Source organism: Pseudomyrmex gracilis, unplaced genomic scaffold, assembly GCF_002006095.1.
Source record: "Pseudomyrmex gracilis isolate BER0280 unplaced genomic scaffold, ASM200609v1 scaffold_3, whole genome shotgun sequence".
Taxonomy (NCBI): domain Eukaryota; kingdom Metazoa; phylum Arthropoda; class Insecta; order Hymenoptera; family Formicidae; genus Pseudomyrmex; species Pseudomyrmex gracilis.
The window spans coordinates 1,102,034-1,120,430 of record NW_018020587.1 but is presented as its reverse complement, the minus strand read 5'-3'; the positions used below and the strand labels follow the sequence as shown (position 1 = coordinate 1,120,430).

Sequence of the window (18,397 nt, the reverse complement as noted above, 5' to 3'; positions counted from 1 at the left end):
ATGACGTTTCGAGAACTGCATGTAGATGTGGCAAAAAACCCCGAGAACAAGTGCGCGCACGTTAGCGGTAACGTACAAAGTTGATGCAAGATCGAACACGTAAGTCTTCGCATAATCACGCGTAGGTGTGATACGTTCAAGATATTCGCGGGATGAGTCATCGTTTAAGTATTCTTAAAGTCTCAAGTGTTCTTATAAGTGGCATTAGATTGAGATTTTTATCTCATTGGCCGCAACAAATTTAAAAGCAGTTAAGCGATAGATAAGTAATTCAAATGTAGATATCTATCTATATATATATATATCTATGTATATCTATGTGTGTGTTAAGTACTCTAATACATATTATATATTACTCAGATAATATATAAATGTTTTTTCTCCAAAAACAAATGTATGTAAACAAACATCCATTTACATCTTCAACATCCTACTATCGAACCTACTAAGATCTGGAACAAAATTTTATATTTTTTGCTTTGAAATTTAACAATATTTGTCTCAATTCGTAAACATGCATACACACACACATACATACACAAAATATTCCAATTTTTTTTTTTTTTTGTATCTATTCTAGGTGTACATATAAATAACATCCACCTAATTCCTTCTGCATCGCCAAGAGGGAAAGTAAATATCGCTATTCGCGCGCGTCGTCGATTTTATAATAAATTACACTAATATAATAATTAATAAAAACAAATCATTATAATTAATTACGGCGCGTCATCAATTGTACAAATAACGAATGTGTTATCATTGGATTTTAAACAAGTTTTTCAGTTGCAGCACGCGTAAGCAGAGTGCGCTGCTCCCGTGCACTTTACTGCGTGTCGCACTGGTTTTGTGTGTGTGTGTGTGTGTTTGTTGCCGGCCGGCGATTCGCGTTTTACGCTTACTTACGGAGCGAACAGTATACGCTCCGAAGAGCGTAAGTAAAGGGAGTTCGTTCGACGATCCGTCAGTAGGAATCGGGATTTCGTGTGATTCGGACGTGCGACCGTAAAGACAAACGGTGCGAGTCCTTCTATGTATATACAGCCGGTCTGTCGTAAAGAGTCAGAGAGTTGTCAGTCGGCACGTGTTCGCGCAACACCACGTACACGCGAGTGTATTACAAACACTGCAAGCACAGCACGTGTATTAGTGCGGCGACTGGTGCCGGTGGTAAAAGGAGAAAAACTCACGAGTAAAGAGAAATTGCGACTTCTACAACCGGCGATCAAGATGATTGTCACGTTGCTTTCGAGGAAAACGTCGCTGACTGAATAAACTCCAAAAGGACACCGTATTATCTATTGTCAGCGAGGACGGGACACGTTCACGGTGCGATAGGTTATGGGAAAGTCGAAAAACTTATAACGTCGAGTGCATACATGCAGAATCCGCGCCCACACAGGACGCTCTTCTTTTAAGAGTTATCGCGAACGAAAAGGTAAACAACCCAAACCGAATTTAAAATGTTGCGCGTGTTTGCACGTTAAGTGTAACTTCAGTCGTGAATTTTCTCTTTTTTTTATTTTGATAAGAAAGATTCCCAATTGTTTTGGTTTTTTTTTACTATTTATTCCAGATCTTTTTTTTCTTCCCCTCCAAACTATCTCCGAGTTTTAACACGTGATTAAATGCGCTTTCGATGACGATGTCCGGACGGATGACCAGTCCCGGATAAACGCGCTTAAACGTTGAACTCGCGACGAGAATGCGGTTTTTTTATTTCGCCGAGGCGAACAAGCCGGTCGCGTGCGATAGCGAACGCGTGTTGAAGCAGGGCCGGAAATATATTACAGGGCCTATCTCATGTAAAAAACGTTTGTAAAAAGCAAGATTTAAGGAATCGTGACTTTCTATTGAAGTACGAAGAGCCGAAGTTTAAAAAAGAAAGATACTTGGGTTTTATTCGTAAAGAAAAAATTCTATTCTGGGAACGGCTCGTATTGGCCTTTTCATTCTTAGTTTGAATTTTCACGAGCCTTCACTATTCATTCGTTTAAAAAATTCTATCTTTGAACGAGCGAAAGAAAGGACGGGACGACCTTTGATTGTAGAAAGTTGAACGACAACACAAGGTAGTTTCCTTAAAAGAAAAGAAAAGAAAAAGTAGCAGAGACACATGTTCGGTGAAATCGCACGTGCGTTTCAAGTTTTCTATACAACAATGCATCACAATTCGCGTCCGTGTGCCTCGACGCGGCATAAAAAAAAAAACAGACTCATCCGAGTTAAATGTGCCTCTAACGAAGATTAAATGAATGTTTTGTTCACTTTTTGCGAATCTCATTCGCGTTCGATACAAAGTTTCTTTGTTGTAAAATCACTCATATCGCACATAGCATCAAATCGATTCAGGAATAAAACTTCGATATTGGACTCGCAATTCTTCTTCCATCTTTTTTTTATCTACATCTTCGTCGACAAATTGGAATTCACGAAATAATTTGTTACGAAGATTCTAAAGATGTGATACAAATATTTTCTACATTCACGTTCGCATAGATTCAAATGTAGAATCAACAATTTTATCCGGAAAGACCTCTGGAGATAATCGTGTCGATCTCTGTTTACAGCAAATCAATTTCAATCACAGTTGAAAACGCGAAGAAGTTGCGTCAGAAGTTTAGTCAGTTTTTTTTTTTTCAAGATGCATATAACTTTATCAAAGGTTATTGTTGTTATAATTTACGGTCAAGTGCATGTTATAACAATACACAGGGATTTGATCGGTTTGAAGCCATCACTGGAAATTTCGCGGTAGAATCGCTCGCGATCTTTATCTCATTCTCGGTGATGCCACAGGAAGCAAAAAGCGGCTGCGGCAGCTACAAATACGACGATGACCGCAAATAGAGCAGATTTCGTTGAGTTCCCCGAACGTTTCCACGCGTATGTTTCTCTTCCTAAAAAAAAAAGACTTTCTCGAAATTCTCCGAATTTTTTAAAGTCGAGTAGTTTGCAGTTTTCGTAGATAATAGACCAATTTCTATTAAGGAATTCGAACTTCCTCATGAAAGTTTTATGATTTTAACGTCGCGTCGCGGAATGAAAATTGCTCGCAGATCACGGCTGAAAATAACGAACAGCAGCGGCACATCACATTGTCACTTTTCCCGGAAGAAAGAACAGAGAGATAATGTAACTGGTTTATATCGCAAAATGTCAGGAACGTCTTGTTAGAATTCAAAAATACCGGCGATTTTCTATCGGTGTCTTGTTGATAAAAAAAAAGGTCAAAATTGCTGCAGACAGCAACCCAGCAATTAGCTGGTCTAACAGCCAATTTTTTCACTTTTAGATAAGTGTTTTCGATAAATTTATCTAGAAGATATCTCCCAAAATTGGTTCTCCTTATTGGTTCTCAGAGGAAGTTATCCAGAGAATAGCTATCGAAAGATATGAAGAAATCGGCCGGAAAAGGCGTCTAAAAGCGATTAAGAAATATCAGCTGCCTGTCAGACAAACTGTCTTTCAGACGTTGTCTGGGAAGTACAAGTTTTTTTTGGACAGTAGAAATTTTCAAATTTTTTTCTCCAACTTTCTTTTTCTTTCTCTCGTGTAACTCATGCGCATAAATCAGTATGTAATATACCGGTTGTTGCACATATTTTATTCGTGGAATAACATGCGCGTTCGAGCCTATTTGAAACTGGTTTGCAGATGCGAGCCGAGCTCGACATAATAGCCGATTCGGGATATAAGAGTGCGCTCTCACAAACAGTTTTAATGAAGAGTTAATTAAATGCCGCACCGGATTCGAATCCGGATTTAAACCAGTTTAAACCACTCTCTAGCGGATTCAGTTATGTCACATTGAAGCCCTTCTTCGTACACATTCACACGGCCGTTTGATGCATTAAATTTTCAATTTTCAATTTTTATTAGAAGAACTGAAATTTAATAAAAAAAAAAAAAAAAAAAATACTTGTTGGATAATTATCTTTGCCAACAAACTTAATGATTTTCAATCTTGCGCAAGGATCTTTTTCGGAAGAGGATATTTTCAAAGAAATTCGAAAACGTTATTCCTCGCGGTTCGTCGTCAAATCCCACGAGATTTGAAAATCAATTGCACACAATCTTGGATACGACAATGGAGGTCTTAACAATTCGCATATTTTATCAGTAATCGTCCGTATTAAGAACATGTCGGAAGAACCGCTAATTTCACGTCTCACGAAGGAATCCCATTTTCGATGATCCGGTTTCCCGAATTAATGAGTAACTCATCTGCGTCCTCTAGAGAATGGCTAAACGAGTCTGTCGTTGCGAATCTGAGAGATCGCGAATTCCCCGAAGAATCGTATATTTCCAAGATATCTCATTCTCGTACAATCCGTCGCAAAAATAAAAAAAAAAATCTATGCGACATTTATTTCATTTTTCATATTTTGTGCGAATTTCGTTTTCTGCGTGTTTCTACCGCCAAGAGTTTAGAGTTACCGTCTGCGTAACGCGACAATACGTTGGTGCAATACGCCGAATAAATCGACTAACTACCGACGACTTATCTTGTGCTGCGAGGCCGTCGTCTCGCGGACGCCTCTCGACGACGGCCTTAAAACACAACGACGCTCCTAACAATAATTCCGCATCCGTTCGCTGTCAACCGTGCGCATCCGACCGTTAATAAAAAGGCGCCATCGACGAAGACAAACAGTTCGATCTCGCGCACGCAGAAAACGTTTCGAGGATCGACGTATATTGTTTGCTTAGCTGTTAATTAAGATATGGGTTCATTCACGGTCGATCAGTTAAAGTGCGAGATGCAAATAATCGCGGGAAGAGCACAATGAATGAGATTGCATTGATGTTCAACGCCGGCTTTTAGCAAAACGCACACGCGCGCGCAATTCATCATATGAAAATGTCATCGGCTGAATCTGATGAATTAATTAGCCACTCTCGAATGTGTGTGCCGCCGTCGAGTGCGTTGTTGTATGTTATATACAGATCAATGTCAAACCAGTCGATATTGTACATCGTGACTGCGCAATTTTTTGTAGCGAACATGTCGTTTCATATGAAAGGATATAACTAGACACGAAAACAAGATCGATCTAAAGAGTAAGCAATATAATTAATTATGTGTAAGCAATAAAATTAATTGCATAACGATCAAGTCGGGTATCGATCCGTTTTACAATTTTATTTTATCGAATCTTCTTTTCGCGATTTGTTCTGCAATATAAAAACTTTTGTCTCTGGCAAGTATTTATTTATTCTAATGACATGGAATTATTATTATGTATATGTTAGTTTGCATTATACGTATTTATAATTGTTTTGCGTTTGAATGAAGATCTGTCGGATTTGTTGTAAAATTTATACGTTTTTACATTTGTATTATTTATAGGATTACGTTTTCAAAGTGTTTCAGAAGAGAGTTTAGAGAAAGCGCACGTGGCGTAGATCCTCTCGGTGTAATTAAGAACATGACGACGATTTGATAGAAACTCTGTGTGCTGCCGGAAAGCGCTGTCACACACATTCGTGCGTGGGAAACTAGATTTAAAAAAAAATAATAAAAAGACGAAGCACTTCGTAGTTTAGTTTCTCTTGAATTCGTGCATTAACCCACCCCGGGGACCAGAGATAATCGCGATGAGACGTTACGTGGTCAGAGGTAATCTCATAATTGGTACACCCACGTACAGCGCTCGTTATTTAATTGACGCGATCGGTAGGCAAGGTCAACGAAGTCTCCACCACCTTGTGACCTCTCACCTTGAACTCTCTCGAGTTTCTTGTCTCGAACCTCCTACGGACTTTTTAAAAATACTTCACCTAAAAGAACAGATTTTCTTTCTCTTTGTCCGGGTGACATGGGAAATGTGAAGATGAAGAAAAAGAATAAATCTGTATCGCTGACCGCGCAAGTTTGATCTTTAGCGGTGTAACAAATAAATTTTATCGACAATATGTTTGCATTGTCAAAAGATTAATTATTAAAAATATTAAACTTTAAGTGATTTTTGCGATATATTATTGTCTCTTTCCAAGAATAACTCTGCGTTATGTGTTTCCAAGAATAACTTTATCTTAAAATCAAACTCGTGTCGCGACTAAAACTGACATTGATTCACCGTGTAGTCAGAATTTCATTATCCGTTATCTCATAATTGACATCTCTGTGTATCATCTGTTTTATTTCTTTTATATCACATTCCGAAATATTTTAATCTAGATTTATACAGATGTAATGCGTTAAATAAAGCGACATTTAAATTCTTCGTTTTCAAGAAAAGAGAATAACAATTACAAATGTATGTAATCGAGCAATCAAATTTTGTCGGCAGGTGTGTACCGGCCATTCGCTTTGACGAATCGATAAATTCTCGAAGAGGAAAGAGGAGAGAGAAATTGGATTGCCGTTTGATCGGTCATTGTATACAAGCCAGCCCGAGAGAGCTCTATCAAGTGCATTGAATCGCAATACGCGTTATTTTCCCGTTGCTGTTGCGCGAGCGCGCGCGCACTCGAACAAACGGGAAACAACAAGTGGTAACGACGAACAGTGCAGAAAAACATGGCACACGAAAACGGAATAAACGGCAACGACACCGACTCGGAGACGGTGGAATTGAATCCTCTGAGGAGGACCAGATTTCACGTGAACCGGGTCGATAGTCTCGAAGGTCGAGCGAGTCTTCTGGGCGAGCAGGAGACCAGGAAGTCCCTCAGACACATGACCAGGGAAGCCCTGCCCAGATTAGACAATTACAGGAATATCATGAGCATCCAGGCAGCCCACAGGCCCTCGTTGGACGAACTGCACAATCCCACTCTTCTCAACAAGGTAACACCACAAATGACATCTTCAAGGACGATGCTTGTGTCTTCGTGTAACTTACATTAAAAAATTACAAGTTCGATAATTTTTTCGATACAACAAAATAAATATAAATCCAAACCAGAAACCATATGTGTGTTCAACAATGAAACCTAACATTTTTAATGATTACACGCGCGAATAATTGCACAACCGAGTGAGTCACACAGTAAATGATTTTTCGGAAAGCTTATTCAGTCACGGGAAAAACAAAGTACTAAGTCAAACGTGGGAAAAACGTTACGTATGTATATATAGACAAAGATAAACAAGCAACTACTGTATGTACATATATACACATATCAATACATGTGAGGACAACTCTTGGCGATAACGCGCACGACGCGCGTTCTCTTACGCGACAATCTATCGCGCTGACATTCACTCGATTTGTTAATTGTTTTATCCGTTATCTGTTAACCTCGCTCTCTTTCTCTCCCGTGTGAACTTAATATCTAAAATTGAACAATCCGTATGCGGGTTGATAGTTCGATACGCGGGTATCGTTGCCACGTTCGACACATTTTGGAACAAGAGCGACGTTTACGATTGGAAGATGCGTAAAAGTAATCCAAAGGAAAAAAAAATAGACGAAGATTTCTCTCAGATTTCTTCTGAGAAAAATTACATCTCTTTATTCTCACTGTTACATTTAATTAAAAACAAGAGAGCAAAGTGCACACGTTAATTAACGTCTAAATAAAACTAGGATCAAATAAACGCGAGAAAACAAGAAGAAAATCTTATCAGATTTATCTGCATTTGTTCGTGCAAATCAAATTTACGAAGCGTGACCGATAACTCTTTAATGAATTTAGTCGCTTGCTCGACTTAGAAAGAAAACAAAATTTAAAGTTAAAAAGTTCAAGTAATAATATAAAATCGCACGCGATCTCTATTTAGGTAACCGCGGTAACAACTAAATACACACATGTTCACGTAACACGATAGTCGGACATATGGCGCGCGCAATTTTTTTTTTTGAACGTACGACACGCGTTATTCATCAAGCGTGTCCGAACGACTCGTAAATCGTCGAGATTGCAGAGATTGTTAATTGTGCAATTAACTCGCGCGCGGTTGTTGTTGAATACAAACCGCGAACGGCGCCGCGTTTTCGCCGTCTCTTTCTTCGTTGACACAATATGACCGCTAGAAATCTTTTCATTTATCTTTCTGCGTTCACACGTGTGCTACATATACGGTAGTCGCGAATGTAAATATGGAACGTGCACTTTTACGACCGTAAGTATATAGTACGTGCGTGACAATGTGTTCAACGACATAAACATTTATGACGCCACGAGACGTTATCATCGTGTACGTAATGATTAATGCAAGACGTCAGATATTTGTAATTCAAAGGCTCAGTAGTTTGTTGTCTTTTTGAAAATTCGCATTGTTTATTGAGCGATTAATTAACAAACGCGAATTTATTTATTTTTTTGCAATCCTTTCAACAGCAAGAAGCGAGGAGCAAACAAGCTAGTGACGTGTGACGGCTTCTTGCAATCTCAGCTGATTTTCACAACTAAGAAGAATAGACGCGAAGAAACCACGTTTCTTGCTCTCTGTTTGCGCTTGTTCCGCGAATTTTTGATCGCGCTAGTTGATTGCTGAAGTTGCACCAATGCGCCAATGTTGCAATCATTACGGGCCCTGTATACGCGTACCGCATTTGCTTGCGAATCAATGCGGGCAGAGAACGTGACTCACTAAACTCGTTTAGTCCTTTCAAAGTATGTAAGCGCTTTTTTTTTTCACAGTTACGCGCGTCCGGGACACACATCAAAAGCGTCACTCGGCTGTGAAGCGAATGCCAATTGTCTTTGATACTTCAGTTTCGTTTTCACCGGACATTGGCCGTAAAACTCTTGCTCGTTCAGCGGTTTAAATCTCGCTGACGCCGGCGAGAAAAACGTTAAACGTTTTTACACGACGAACGTTTGCACTTCGTCGCGCGAGATGATTAAGTTGCATCCGCGACAAGCATTTTACGATAATGTTCAAGAGAAAGAAAGAGAGAGAGAGACATATTTCAAACAATGTTCTTCCAACTGCAAGTTTGCACGTACAACGCGATATACAAATAAATTTGCATAGATTACGTAATTGGATAAAAAAACTTTGGCGGTTAAAAAAAGAACATAAAGAAAAACACACAAACATAAAGAATTGTTTCTTGCTTGTCGTAAGTTTGGCACACGATGTAATTCGTCGAATAAAATAATATCTAGATAACTCGCGTATGTGAGAAGAAACTCGCAAGAGACCAAAGAGAAAGGGGATAAAATCGTTAAGACCGGGTACAAGCGAGTCACATATGAAGAAACGCAACGGGCTGCATACTGGGTCACGGAGAGAATTTTTATATGGAAATTTAGAAAAACTTCACGTATAGATCACATCGCGACGTGCTCCGTATAAATGTGAATCGGTGAAACGCCTTGTGCCAATAAGTTAAAGCGAAACTTACCGATCGGAAGACATTCTCGCGCGTGCAGTATTCACACAAGTTATTTATATTCAATTTTCTTTGTTTTTTTTTTTTTTTTTTTGAAAACAGAAAGAGAAACGGAAATTTGAATAAAATAATTGTAACCGTTTTGAATACATGGTATATAATAATAATAAATCGAATAAAATCGAATTTATAAATATTGTGACATGTAAATATTTCGATGTCAAAACTGTCTCCAGAAAGCGTCGTGTTCTGACTAATAGTAAACAAGTTTAAATTGTCCGTGCGCAACAGATGTCAAGCCCATTAGTCATTCATTAATGCGAGCAGCGCGGAACTTTTTCAGAAGATCGCACAACACAACGTACGCATATGAAATCATATGATGTGGCTCGTTACCGGTCGGGTCAACGTGAAGACCCTCACGTACAGCTCGGGTAATTAAAGCGTCGTCGGATACGATGACAAATACTCCGTAAGACGGTTTTCATCATCTTCGTGCGCGTTCATTAAAAACAACGACATGTAATTCCTATCCGAGAGTGACTGATCCTTCTATCGCGAGATGAAACGCGACACACACACAGATAAACGATCAAATGTACATTCGTACCACCAGTACCAGTTGGTTGAATCGATATCGCGATAATTAACAAACGAGTTCACGAGTTACTTCACTTGCGACTGAACTTAGACTGTTAACAATTGACATTTTTCTCACACATCTCGTCACGTGTGCGACGCCGACTTCTTTTTGGGTCAGAGAAGATGGAACCAATGTTATAATATACACACACATATACCTATATGTAATAATTAACACTAATAAAGCGACGTCGTATCTTTTTCTCGGCTTATTTTCTACGTAATACGTAGATGCAACATAGACGCGAGGCTTAAATTTTAATTAGATTCGTGCGCCGATTGCTAAATTAGCCCGATGTCGCTCATTGCACTCGAAATTAAACAAATTTGACAAACTAATTGAGCGAGGAGGACAATATGAAAAAATTTTTATTTTTTTGTGCAAAAAAAAGATGTAAACCTCCTCGATAAGAATCTGATGTAAATTAAATCGAAAATGAAGCTGTGCGCGATAAGCGATAAGCGACGACTTTGTGTAATATTTTTTCTTTACATCGACGAACTTTGCTCATAGTATTTATATCTCGCATTCGACGGATCTAGACGTAACATCGAATTCTGTTTCGTTTGTGTCGCAAGATCGCGCGCACAATGTTATCTCCGTCGGTCTGTCTCGTCGTGTACACGACTTAGCACTGGAAAGCGCTCTAAGGCGAAAGGCTTTATCTTCATGCTAACGTCGTTTACAGTTAGGGTAAACCGACAAACCTACAGTTACGCTTTTCCAATGAGACTTACAAAATTTACTGATTTTTTTCTGGTCTTTTTTAACATTCTTGTCTATTTATTTTTAACATCATAGATTAATTTGAAATTTTCATAGCGACATTACATTTTAAAGTCCTCCTACTTGGCATTCTTGAACAAAAAAAAATTGACAGGTCTGTAAGATCGCCAGTCGTTTTAGAGTGGTTTACCCTATTTGCACACGAGATTGATTCTCAAGATGCCTACTTTAAATGGCGTTACGACATGTTACGCGTTGATTTTGCACAAGAACTCCACGATCGAATCGCGCGCAATACTCGCGTCGCTTGCAAACAATTTCCGGATGTGCAAGCGTATATTTACATACAAAATTACGTCAACGAATGAGCAATTAATGGAAAGTTTCAATAAATGCGATTTCGCGACTTCGTCTCGACTGCCAACTTGAATCGATCTCTTAATATTTAAATTTGTAATTTTTAATTTATTTATAAGAGATTGTGAGAGAGGATTTTACACATATATGAGATGTTGATAAGAACATATCATTAGTTAAAAAAGAATTGATCATACCAATGCCAATGTTGTATTTCGCATGGATATCCACGTTACTTCTTTACGTTTCCTGTGTTTCTTTTTGACAAGAAAACATTATAAAATATTTTTCTTTCAAAAACAATTCTGTGCGATTCGCACGGCACAACTTCGCGAACGGCCAATTCAATCGTTTACACTCGCGGCTCGATATAGCGATGTATGAATGGGCCCTGCAAAACGCGTACTCCGAATAAATCGCGGGCCCCTCAGGAATAGGCATGTTACCATTGTTATTTGGCTGTGCTTGTAGTAGACGATACGTATATGAACACACACACACGCGCGCGCACACACACACACACACAGTAATGCACTAGAGAATGTGAGAGGAGACTTACCTCAATAGAGGGTCTTTATTCTTCCTATATGTCACATACATCGCCTTAACCCACTTACGCTCTTATGTGTTATTCTTCGTGTACACATATGCGTACGCTCGTATATATGTACGTATTTACATATGTACACAAGTACGTGACATTTGATCAATCGCCACGAAAAGTCTCGACCTTTCTAGCATTTTTTATTTTTCTCCGCTTATCTCGAGTACACGCACAAATAAAGCGTTTATAACAAATAAATTGTGCAAAAGTAATTATATTCGTAATGATGTTCAAACGTGAGGTCACTGAGAACTTTTCAAATTGAAATTTTGTTCGCCATACCTTACGCGTACATGCATAAACCTAATCGGCGGCGATATGTCATGTCGCGGACTGCAAGACTCGGTTACGTAAATCGTTAGACTTCATTGGGTCGTCAAGTGGCGGATCTTTCTTCTCCGGATCAAGATCACCTTCAACGATTCGATAAATGTCTGTGAAATTGTAAATCTCACCGATTGTTCCCCGAAATGTGTATGCGTGTGTGTGTGTGTTGTTTCGTGAAGCGTAAAATCGTCTCATCTGCGAGAAATCATTTCGGATTCGTTTATAAAAGACGACCTTGGCGACTTCTCGGTACGTCAATTACCCGCCGCATTGATGAAGACATCTCATTTTGACGGCACGGATAATTTCTCGCATAATTACGAACTGTGTTCAGAGTCAGTTTTATGACTGCAATCACGCATGAAGAAACAGCGAGCTTCCGATAATCCATACTATTTTCTCTGTCTTTTTTGCTTTTGGCTACACAATACATTGGTACAACAAATACGAATATATATATATATATTTTTTTTTTCAATAAAGTTTTAAACGAAAACTTCAAATGAGACAGAATGCATGTGCTATTATTCTCATAAATGCACAGGGTACGGCGGGCTCGCACACGTTAACCGTCCCGCAAGTGAAAGCCACAAGCAGAGTAAAGTTCGGATGGATTCAAGGGGTGCTGATACGATGTCTCCTCAACATCTGGGGTGTGATGCTTTTCCTGCGACTCTCGTGGGTCGTAGCACAGACCGGAATAGGTGAATAATTCTCGTTGTCCGTATTGAGAACCGTCTCGCGTTTAATTAAATTCCTCTCACTTATCGTCGTTGATGATGCTCCAGGTCAGGCAATTCTATTGATCATCACGACCACAATAGTCACGACGATCACGGCTTTGTCGATGTCCGCGATCAGCACAAACGGTCTCATCAAAGGAGGTATGTGTGCGATACGAAACTAAATATAGTTAAAATCCGTAAGAAATATCGAAAAACAAACATAATACGAACATAAGAGAAATTTTTTCAAATAAAATATAAGAGATTTTTTTTTAAATTAATTGCTCTCTCTTATCGGTGACAGGATTGAAGCATGCACGGTGATTTATTTCTTGTTTTACTTCTTTTTTTGCAGGTGGAACATATTACATGATTTCCAGATCGTTGGGACCCGAATTTGGCGGCTCCATAGGTCTTATATTTTCTCTGGCGAACGCCGTCGCCTGTTCGATGTACGTCGTTGGATTTTGCGAGAGCATGGTGGATTTTCTGAAATCGTACTTCGGGGTTTGCATATACGACTGCGCGACCACGGATATCAGAATAATAGGTTCGTGCGAACGATATATAAAATTACTTTCAGTGATTTGTAATAAAATCGCGCTATATCAAACTCTCTTGTTCGAGAATAACGTGAAATGACTCGCGAAAATTTCAGGCTGCATAACGATAGTTCTTCTTCTGATAATCGTGATAATTGGCCTGGAATGGGAAGCCAAGGCTCAATTAGTTTTACTCGTTATTCTTCTTTTGGCTATCGCCGATTTTGTGATCGGCACCTTCATCGGTCCCAAGAGCGACGTGGAAAGGGCTAAAGGATTCATTGGGTATAACGGTAAAAAAAAAAAACATCACGTTATATTCTCTTTTTATACGCTGCGCTCATACCTATAATTATCTGTAATTAATATGCGATCGATCGAATTGTTAATTTTCGTCGCTTATTCGTCATTTTTCAGCCGAACTGTTTAAGGAGAACTTCTATCAGAATTACAGATATTCCGAAGGCAAGGAACACGGTTTTTTTTCAGTCCTGGCGATCTTCTTTCCAGCGGCAACAGGTATCCTGGCAGGTGCGAATATATCCGGTGACTTGAAGGTGACTTGGTCTTTTCTCTATGAAAAATATTTTTACTTTTAGAATATCGCTAAGTCTCTTGAATCTCTCGTTGTGATTTGCGGAACGCGATTATACATCATATCTGATTATTCATCAATCTGCGTGTTCGATCAAGGATATTACTGTACTTCGCAATTAAGTCGATTGGTTGCTTGTTAGATGAGAACGTTTTTGTATTTTTTTTTCTTTTTTTTTTAATTTGCAATGATGTGAATTGAAGAACGCAAAGAAAGCGAAAATCTTGTTTCGCTGAAGTTGAAACTCATTTTGGATTCGACAGGATCCGCAAACGTCAATTCCGAAAGGCACGTTATTGGCAATCGTATGTACGTCGCTGTCATATCTAATAATGGCGATTATGGTTGGATGGACCGTTACGCGAGACGCGTCTGGCAACGTTACTGATTTATGGACTGTGTACAATAATTCTCTTTCGGCTGTGTCAATGCTCGATGCAGGTAATGAAACTATCGAAAACAGCACAGTTATCGTTGAGAATGTTACTCGTACCTGGAGTGTATACGGAACTGCTTTTAACTGTACCGGAGGATGCAAATACGGCAGTCATAACAGCTTCGAGGTATTTTCCTCATTGCCATTATAAATAAAAATAACTTAATAACTTCTCATTTTGTTGATAAATTTGTTAGAATAGTTGAAGTAATAAAATCATGATTATTTAAGAGCGTATTGTCAATTATTGCAGGTAATTCAATTAGTTTCCGGTTTCGGTCTAATCATCTATTTCGGTTGCTTTGCGGCAACGATTTCAAGTGCCTTAGCATCTTTAGTCTCGGCGCCAAAAGTATTCCAAGCGCTCTGTCTCGATAAATTATATCCGGGTATTGCGTGGTTTAGCGGGGAAAAGGACAAGGAACCGATTCGCGGTTACTTCCTCACTTTCGTTATCGCCGTCGCTTTTATCTTGATCGGTAAGTCGGCAAAAAAACTTTTCACTGAAACTTATTTTCGGATATATATGTATATATATATAAACAAATTTCTCTTCAGGTGAACTGAATGCCATCGCGCCGTTAATCTCGAACTTCTTCCTGGCTGCTTACACTCTTATTAATTTTAGTACTTTCCATGCTTCCCTGGCTAAGCCGATCGGATGGAGGCCGACGTTCAAGGTGCAGTAACGGAGTGATAATATCTACTGTAATATTATGCTCCTGTTTCTTTTAACTTGGTCAATTTTTGTTTCAGTATTATAATATGTGGCTCAGTCTTGCTGGTGCTATTCTTTGCGTGTCTGTGATGTTCCTGATCTCATGGTGGACAGCTTTGATAACATTATGCGTAGTTTTAGCATTATATTTAGTAGTCTCATACAGAAAACCTGGTAAGTTTATTAAGAAGAGTAAATTACACGTAACAATTTGGATCGAATTGTTCTACTCATGTAAATATTATTATTTACAGATGTAAATTGGGGCTCGACTACACAAGCCCAGACTTACAACAACGCGTTGACCGCCGTACAACAGCTGGATCGAGTGGAAGAACACGTGAAAAATTATAGACCGCAACTTTTGGTTCTCACCGGCGCGCCTGATGCGAGATCGTCATTGGTCGATTTCGCTCATCATATCACCAAACATCAGAGTTTATTTATTTGCGGCCATATCATTGAGGTGTATACCGTTTTCACTTTCTTCTTTATTGTTCACACATAAAGTATATGATTTTTAACGTTGTTTTTTCAATTCATGTGCTCCTCAGCCACCCATATCGTACAAGACGCGCAACAGCATGATACAGAAGTGCAATTCTTGGCTCAGAGCAAACAAAATCAAGGCGTTTTACTCTCTGATAGATGGAGCGAGCTTCCAAGACGGCGCCACTTCTCTCTTGCAGGCTTCCGGTCTTGGGAAAATGAAACCCAACATCCTGTTGATGGGTTACAAACAAGACTGGACCATCTGTCCCCGAGAGAATCTGAATATGTACTTCAATGTTATGCAGTAAGTGTTGCTACACTTCTATAATTAATTTTAACGTCTTGGTTTTATTTTATAAAAGCTATAGTTGTGTTATGTTTTTCTTCGTAGCAAAGCTTTGGATATGCATATAGCAGTAGCGCTTCTTCGGCTTCAGGAGGGCTTAGATTGCAGCGCTGTTGTCGGAGACGTTGAGGACCAAAAGAGACTCGCGCCTACGTCAATACGGGGCAATCAGAGTTTCTCACAACTTAGTCAAGGTTTCTCAAAATCTTTTTAACGATCAAATTTTTGATTTAAAAAAAAAGAAGTCTTAAGATCGCGAATAATGATCGTTGCAGCTAGCAGTACTTCTGATATATCGATACCCGGCAGTCCTACACCGAGACGTTCCAAAACAATCAACGAATATCCCAACGCATCTTCCGAGGAACAGCGTGAAACTCGACCAAACATAGTGCCAATCACGAACATACTTAATGTAGTGACGAAATTTCAGAAGAAGCACAAAAAAGGTACTATCGACGTGTGGTGGCTATATGACGACGGTGGCTTGACGCTACTATTGCCATACATTATCAGCACAAGGCGTAATTGGTCCAACTGTAAATTACGGGTGTTCGCGCTTGCCAATAAGAATTCCGAACTGGAATATGAGCAGAGAAGGTACGTTTTTCGCTGATAACTTTTGTGCAGAATAATTTCTCTTCGATTAATTAATGTTGCTAAATTTTTTACAGTATGGCGAGTCTTCTGTCGAAATTCCGGATAGATTATTCCGCCTTGAAAGTGATACCAGATATTTCAAAGCCGGCACAACCTAGTACAAAAACCTTTTTTGACTCGTTAATAGCCGGTTTTCAGGAAACAACGGATTCGAAAAATTCCGACGACGATACGAGTTTGTTTCATAATTTCGCAAAAGTCGTGTCAATCGTACGTTGAATATTTGTCACTAATCGAGATTTTTTAAATTTCAGATATTAAAGATTCGGAGCTTATGGCGATGAGAGAAAAAACTAACAGACATCTCAGATTGCGCGAGTTACTGCTTGAAAATTCTATGGAAGCCAACTTGGTCGTTATGTAAGTTTGCGCATTTCTACGTTTGACAGACCGTTACACGTTTCATCAGACCGTTAATCGATTTTATCTAATCTTGTCGCTTTTCACGTAGGACATTACCAATGCCTCGGAAAGGTGCTGTGTCGGCACCTCTTTACATGGCGTGGCTTGAGACACTTACGCGCGACATGCCGCCGTTCTTGCTGGTTCGAGGTAACCACACTTCGGTTTTAACATTTTATTCGTAAGAACAAGACAAGTAAGAAAGATGACGAAATTTTATACGCAAAAGTGCAATGAACTGCTAGTGCGCAACGACGAATGATATCACAGTATTATAAGCGAATGTAAAATATTTATCATCTCTGCGCATGTAGATTTGATTAATATAAAATCACTATTATTGTATTTGTAAGTAAACTACTTTTAAAGAGTGTGTGCCTATACAAATACTGTACAACATATGATATTGTGCAAGTTATTGTTTTTGCTTATTAGCGAAGAAAGGTGATTTTTATTTATGTGCCGAAAATTCGAGTCTGATCTCAGAATTTCGAACTCGAATTCAGAACACATCAAAATATCTCACCTCCCGTCATTAAGAAACAAGACAAAAAGTATTCAATTTGTTGTACAGTGCAATCTTTTTTGAAAACAGACGCGTTATAACAGACTAGCGAGACACTAAGTACTATTTTTTTTGTTTGGAATCGTTAAACTGACATATTCCTCGATTTCGAAAAGGACCGACTTATATTGTATAAAAACTTAAAATACACAATGATAAAAGTGACAAATATACTTTGTAACATTATTTTTATTGTTCGACATGCCACCTGTGTGTTTGCGTCTTATAACCGTATTGTGTGTGTGCGCGTGTATATAATCGGATTTAAAAAAAAAAACATTCTCTTTGGCAAAAACAGATCAAATACATTTTTTTTACGTATTCAAGATATTCCTATATTTCTCTACATAAACTCATAAAGTTTTAACAAACTTTTTTTTTTTATGAAATATGATCCCACACGGAGATTCCGATTAAAAACTCTACACTTGTATATGTGTTTCATATATTATCGATATAGTTTTTATTTATAAAAGCATAAAAAAAAGCTTAGTGTAAAATAGTATAAAAGGTAAATACTTGAAAGATGCAGAGTGTGATCATATAAAAAAATTGGAAAAGTATTACAGATACATGTGGTCTAAGAGATTATTTAACGTACAAAATGCTAGACTGTTGCAACAACATGTAAGACAATATCGCAGTCCTAGCTTATATCTTTTACAATACTGCAATATATTATGGTACTGACGATATATATATATATATATATATATATATATATATATTTATATATTTATATATTTATATATTTATATATTTATATATTTATATATGTTATATATGCTCACGATCTAAGGAAAGAGATTCAAGCACATTGCGCAACATCTTATATGTATTACATTTTATATAATACGGAAATTTGACGCCAATTGTATTGTGTTTAAACTTTTAAATTGAGTCTAACTTTGATGTGTTAATATAATTTCCATTATAACAACTATATATGTATCAGTGCTTTTGTAT

At 38.3% G+C, this 18,397-nt stretch overlaps 1 protein-coding gene across 1 annotated transcript; it reads left to right on the top strand.

The window, feature by feature from the left end:
• The first annotated feature begins 622 nt into the window (after positions 1–622).
• On the top strand, positions 623–18,119 carry LOC109854661 (bumetanide-sensitive sodium-(potassium)-chloride cotransporter). The gene is made up of 18 exons (XM_020427991.1): positions 623–1,438; positions 6,297–6,796; positions 12,495–12,654; positions 12,739–12,834; positions 13,031–13,225; positions 13,334–13,510; positions 13,635–13,774; positions 14,076–14,375; positions 14,502–14,727; positions 14,807–14,928; positions 15,005–15,140; positions 15,221–15,432; positions 15,521–15,762; positions 15,850–15,998; positions 16,080–16,404; positions 16,479–16,639; positions 16,719–16,824; positions 16,916–18,119. Exons 2-18 carry the CDS (start codon positions 6,527–6,529, stop codon positions 17,049–17,051), a joined length of 3,153 nt encoding a protein of 1,050 aa, XP_020283580.1. The 5' UTR covers positions 623–1,438; positions 6,297–6,526; the 3' UTR covers positions 17,052–18,119.
• Positions 18,120–18,397: the final 278 nt, after the last annotated feature.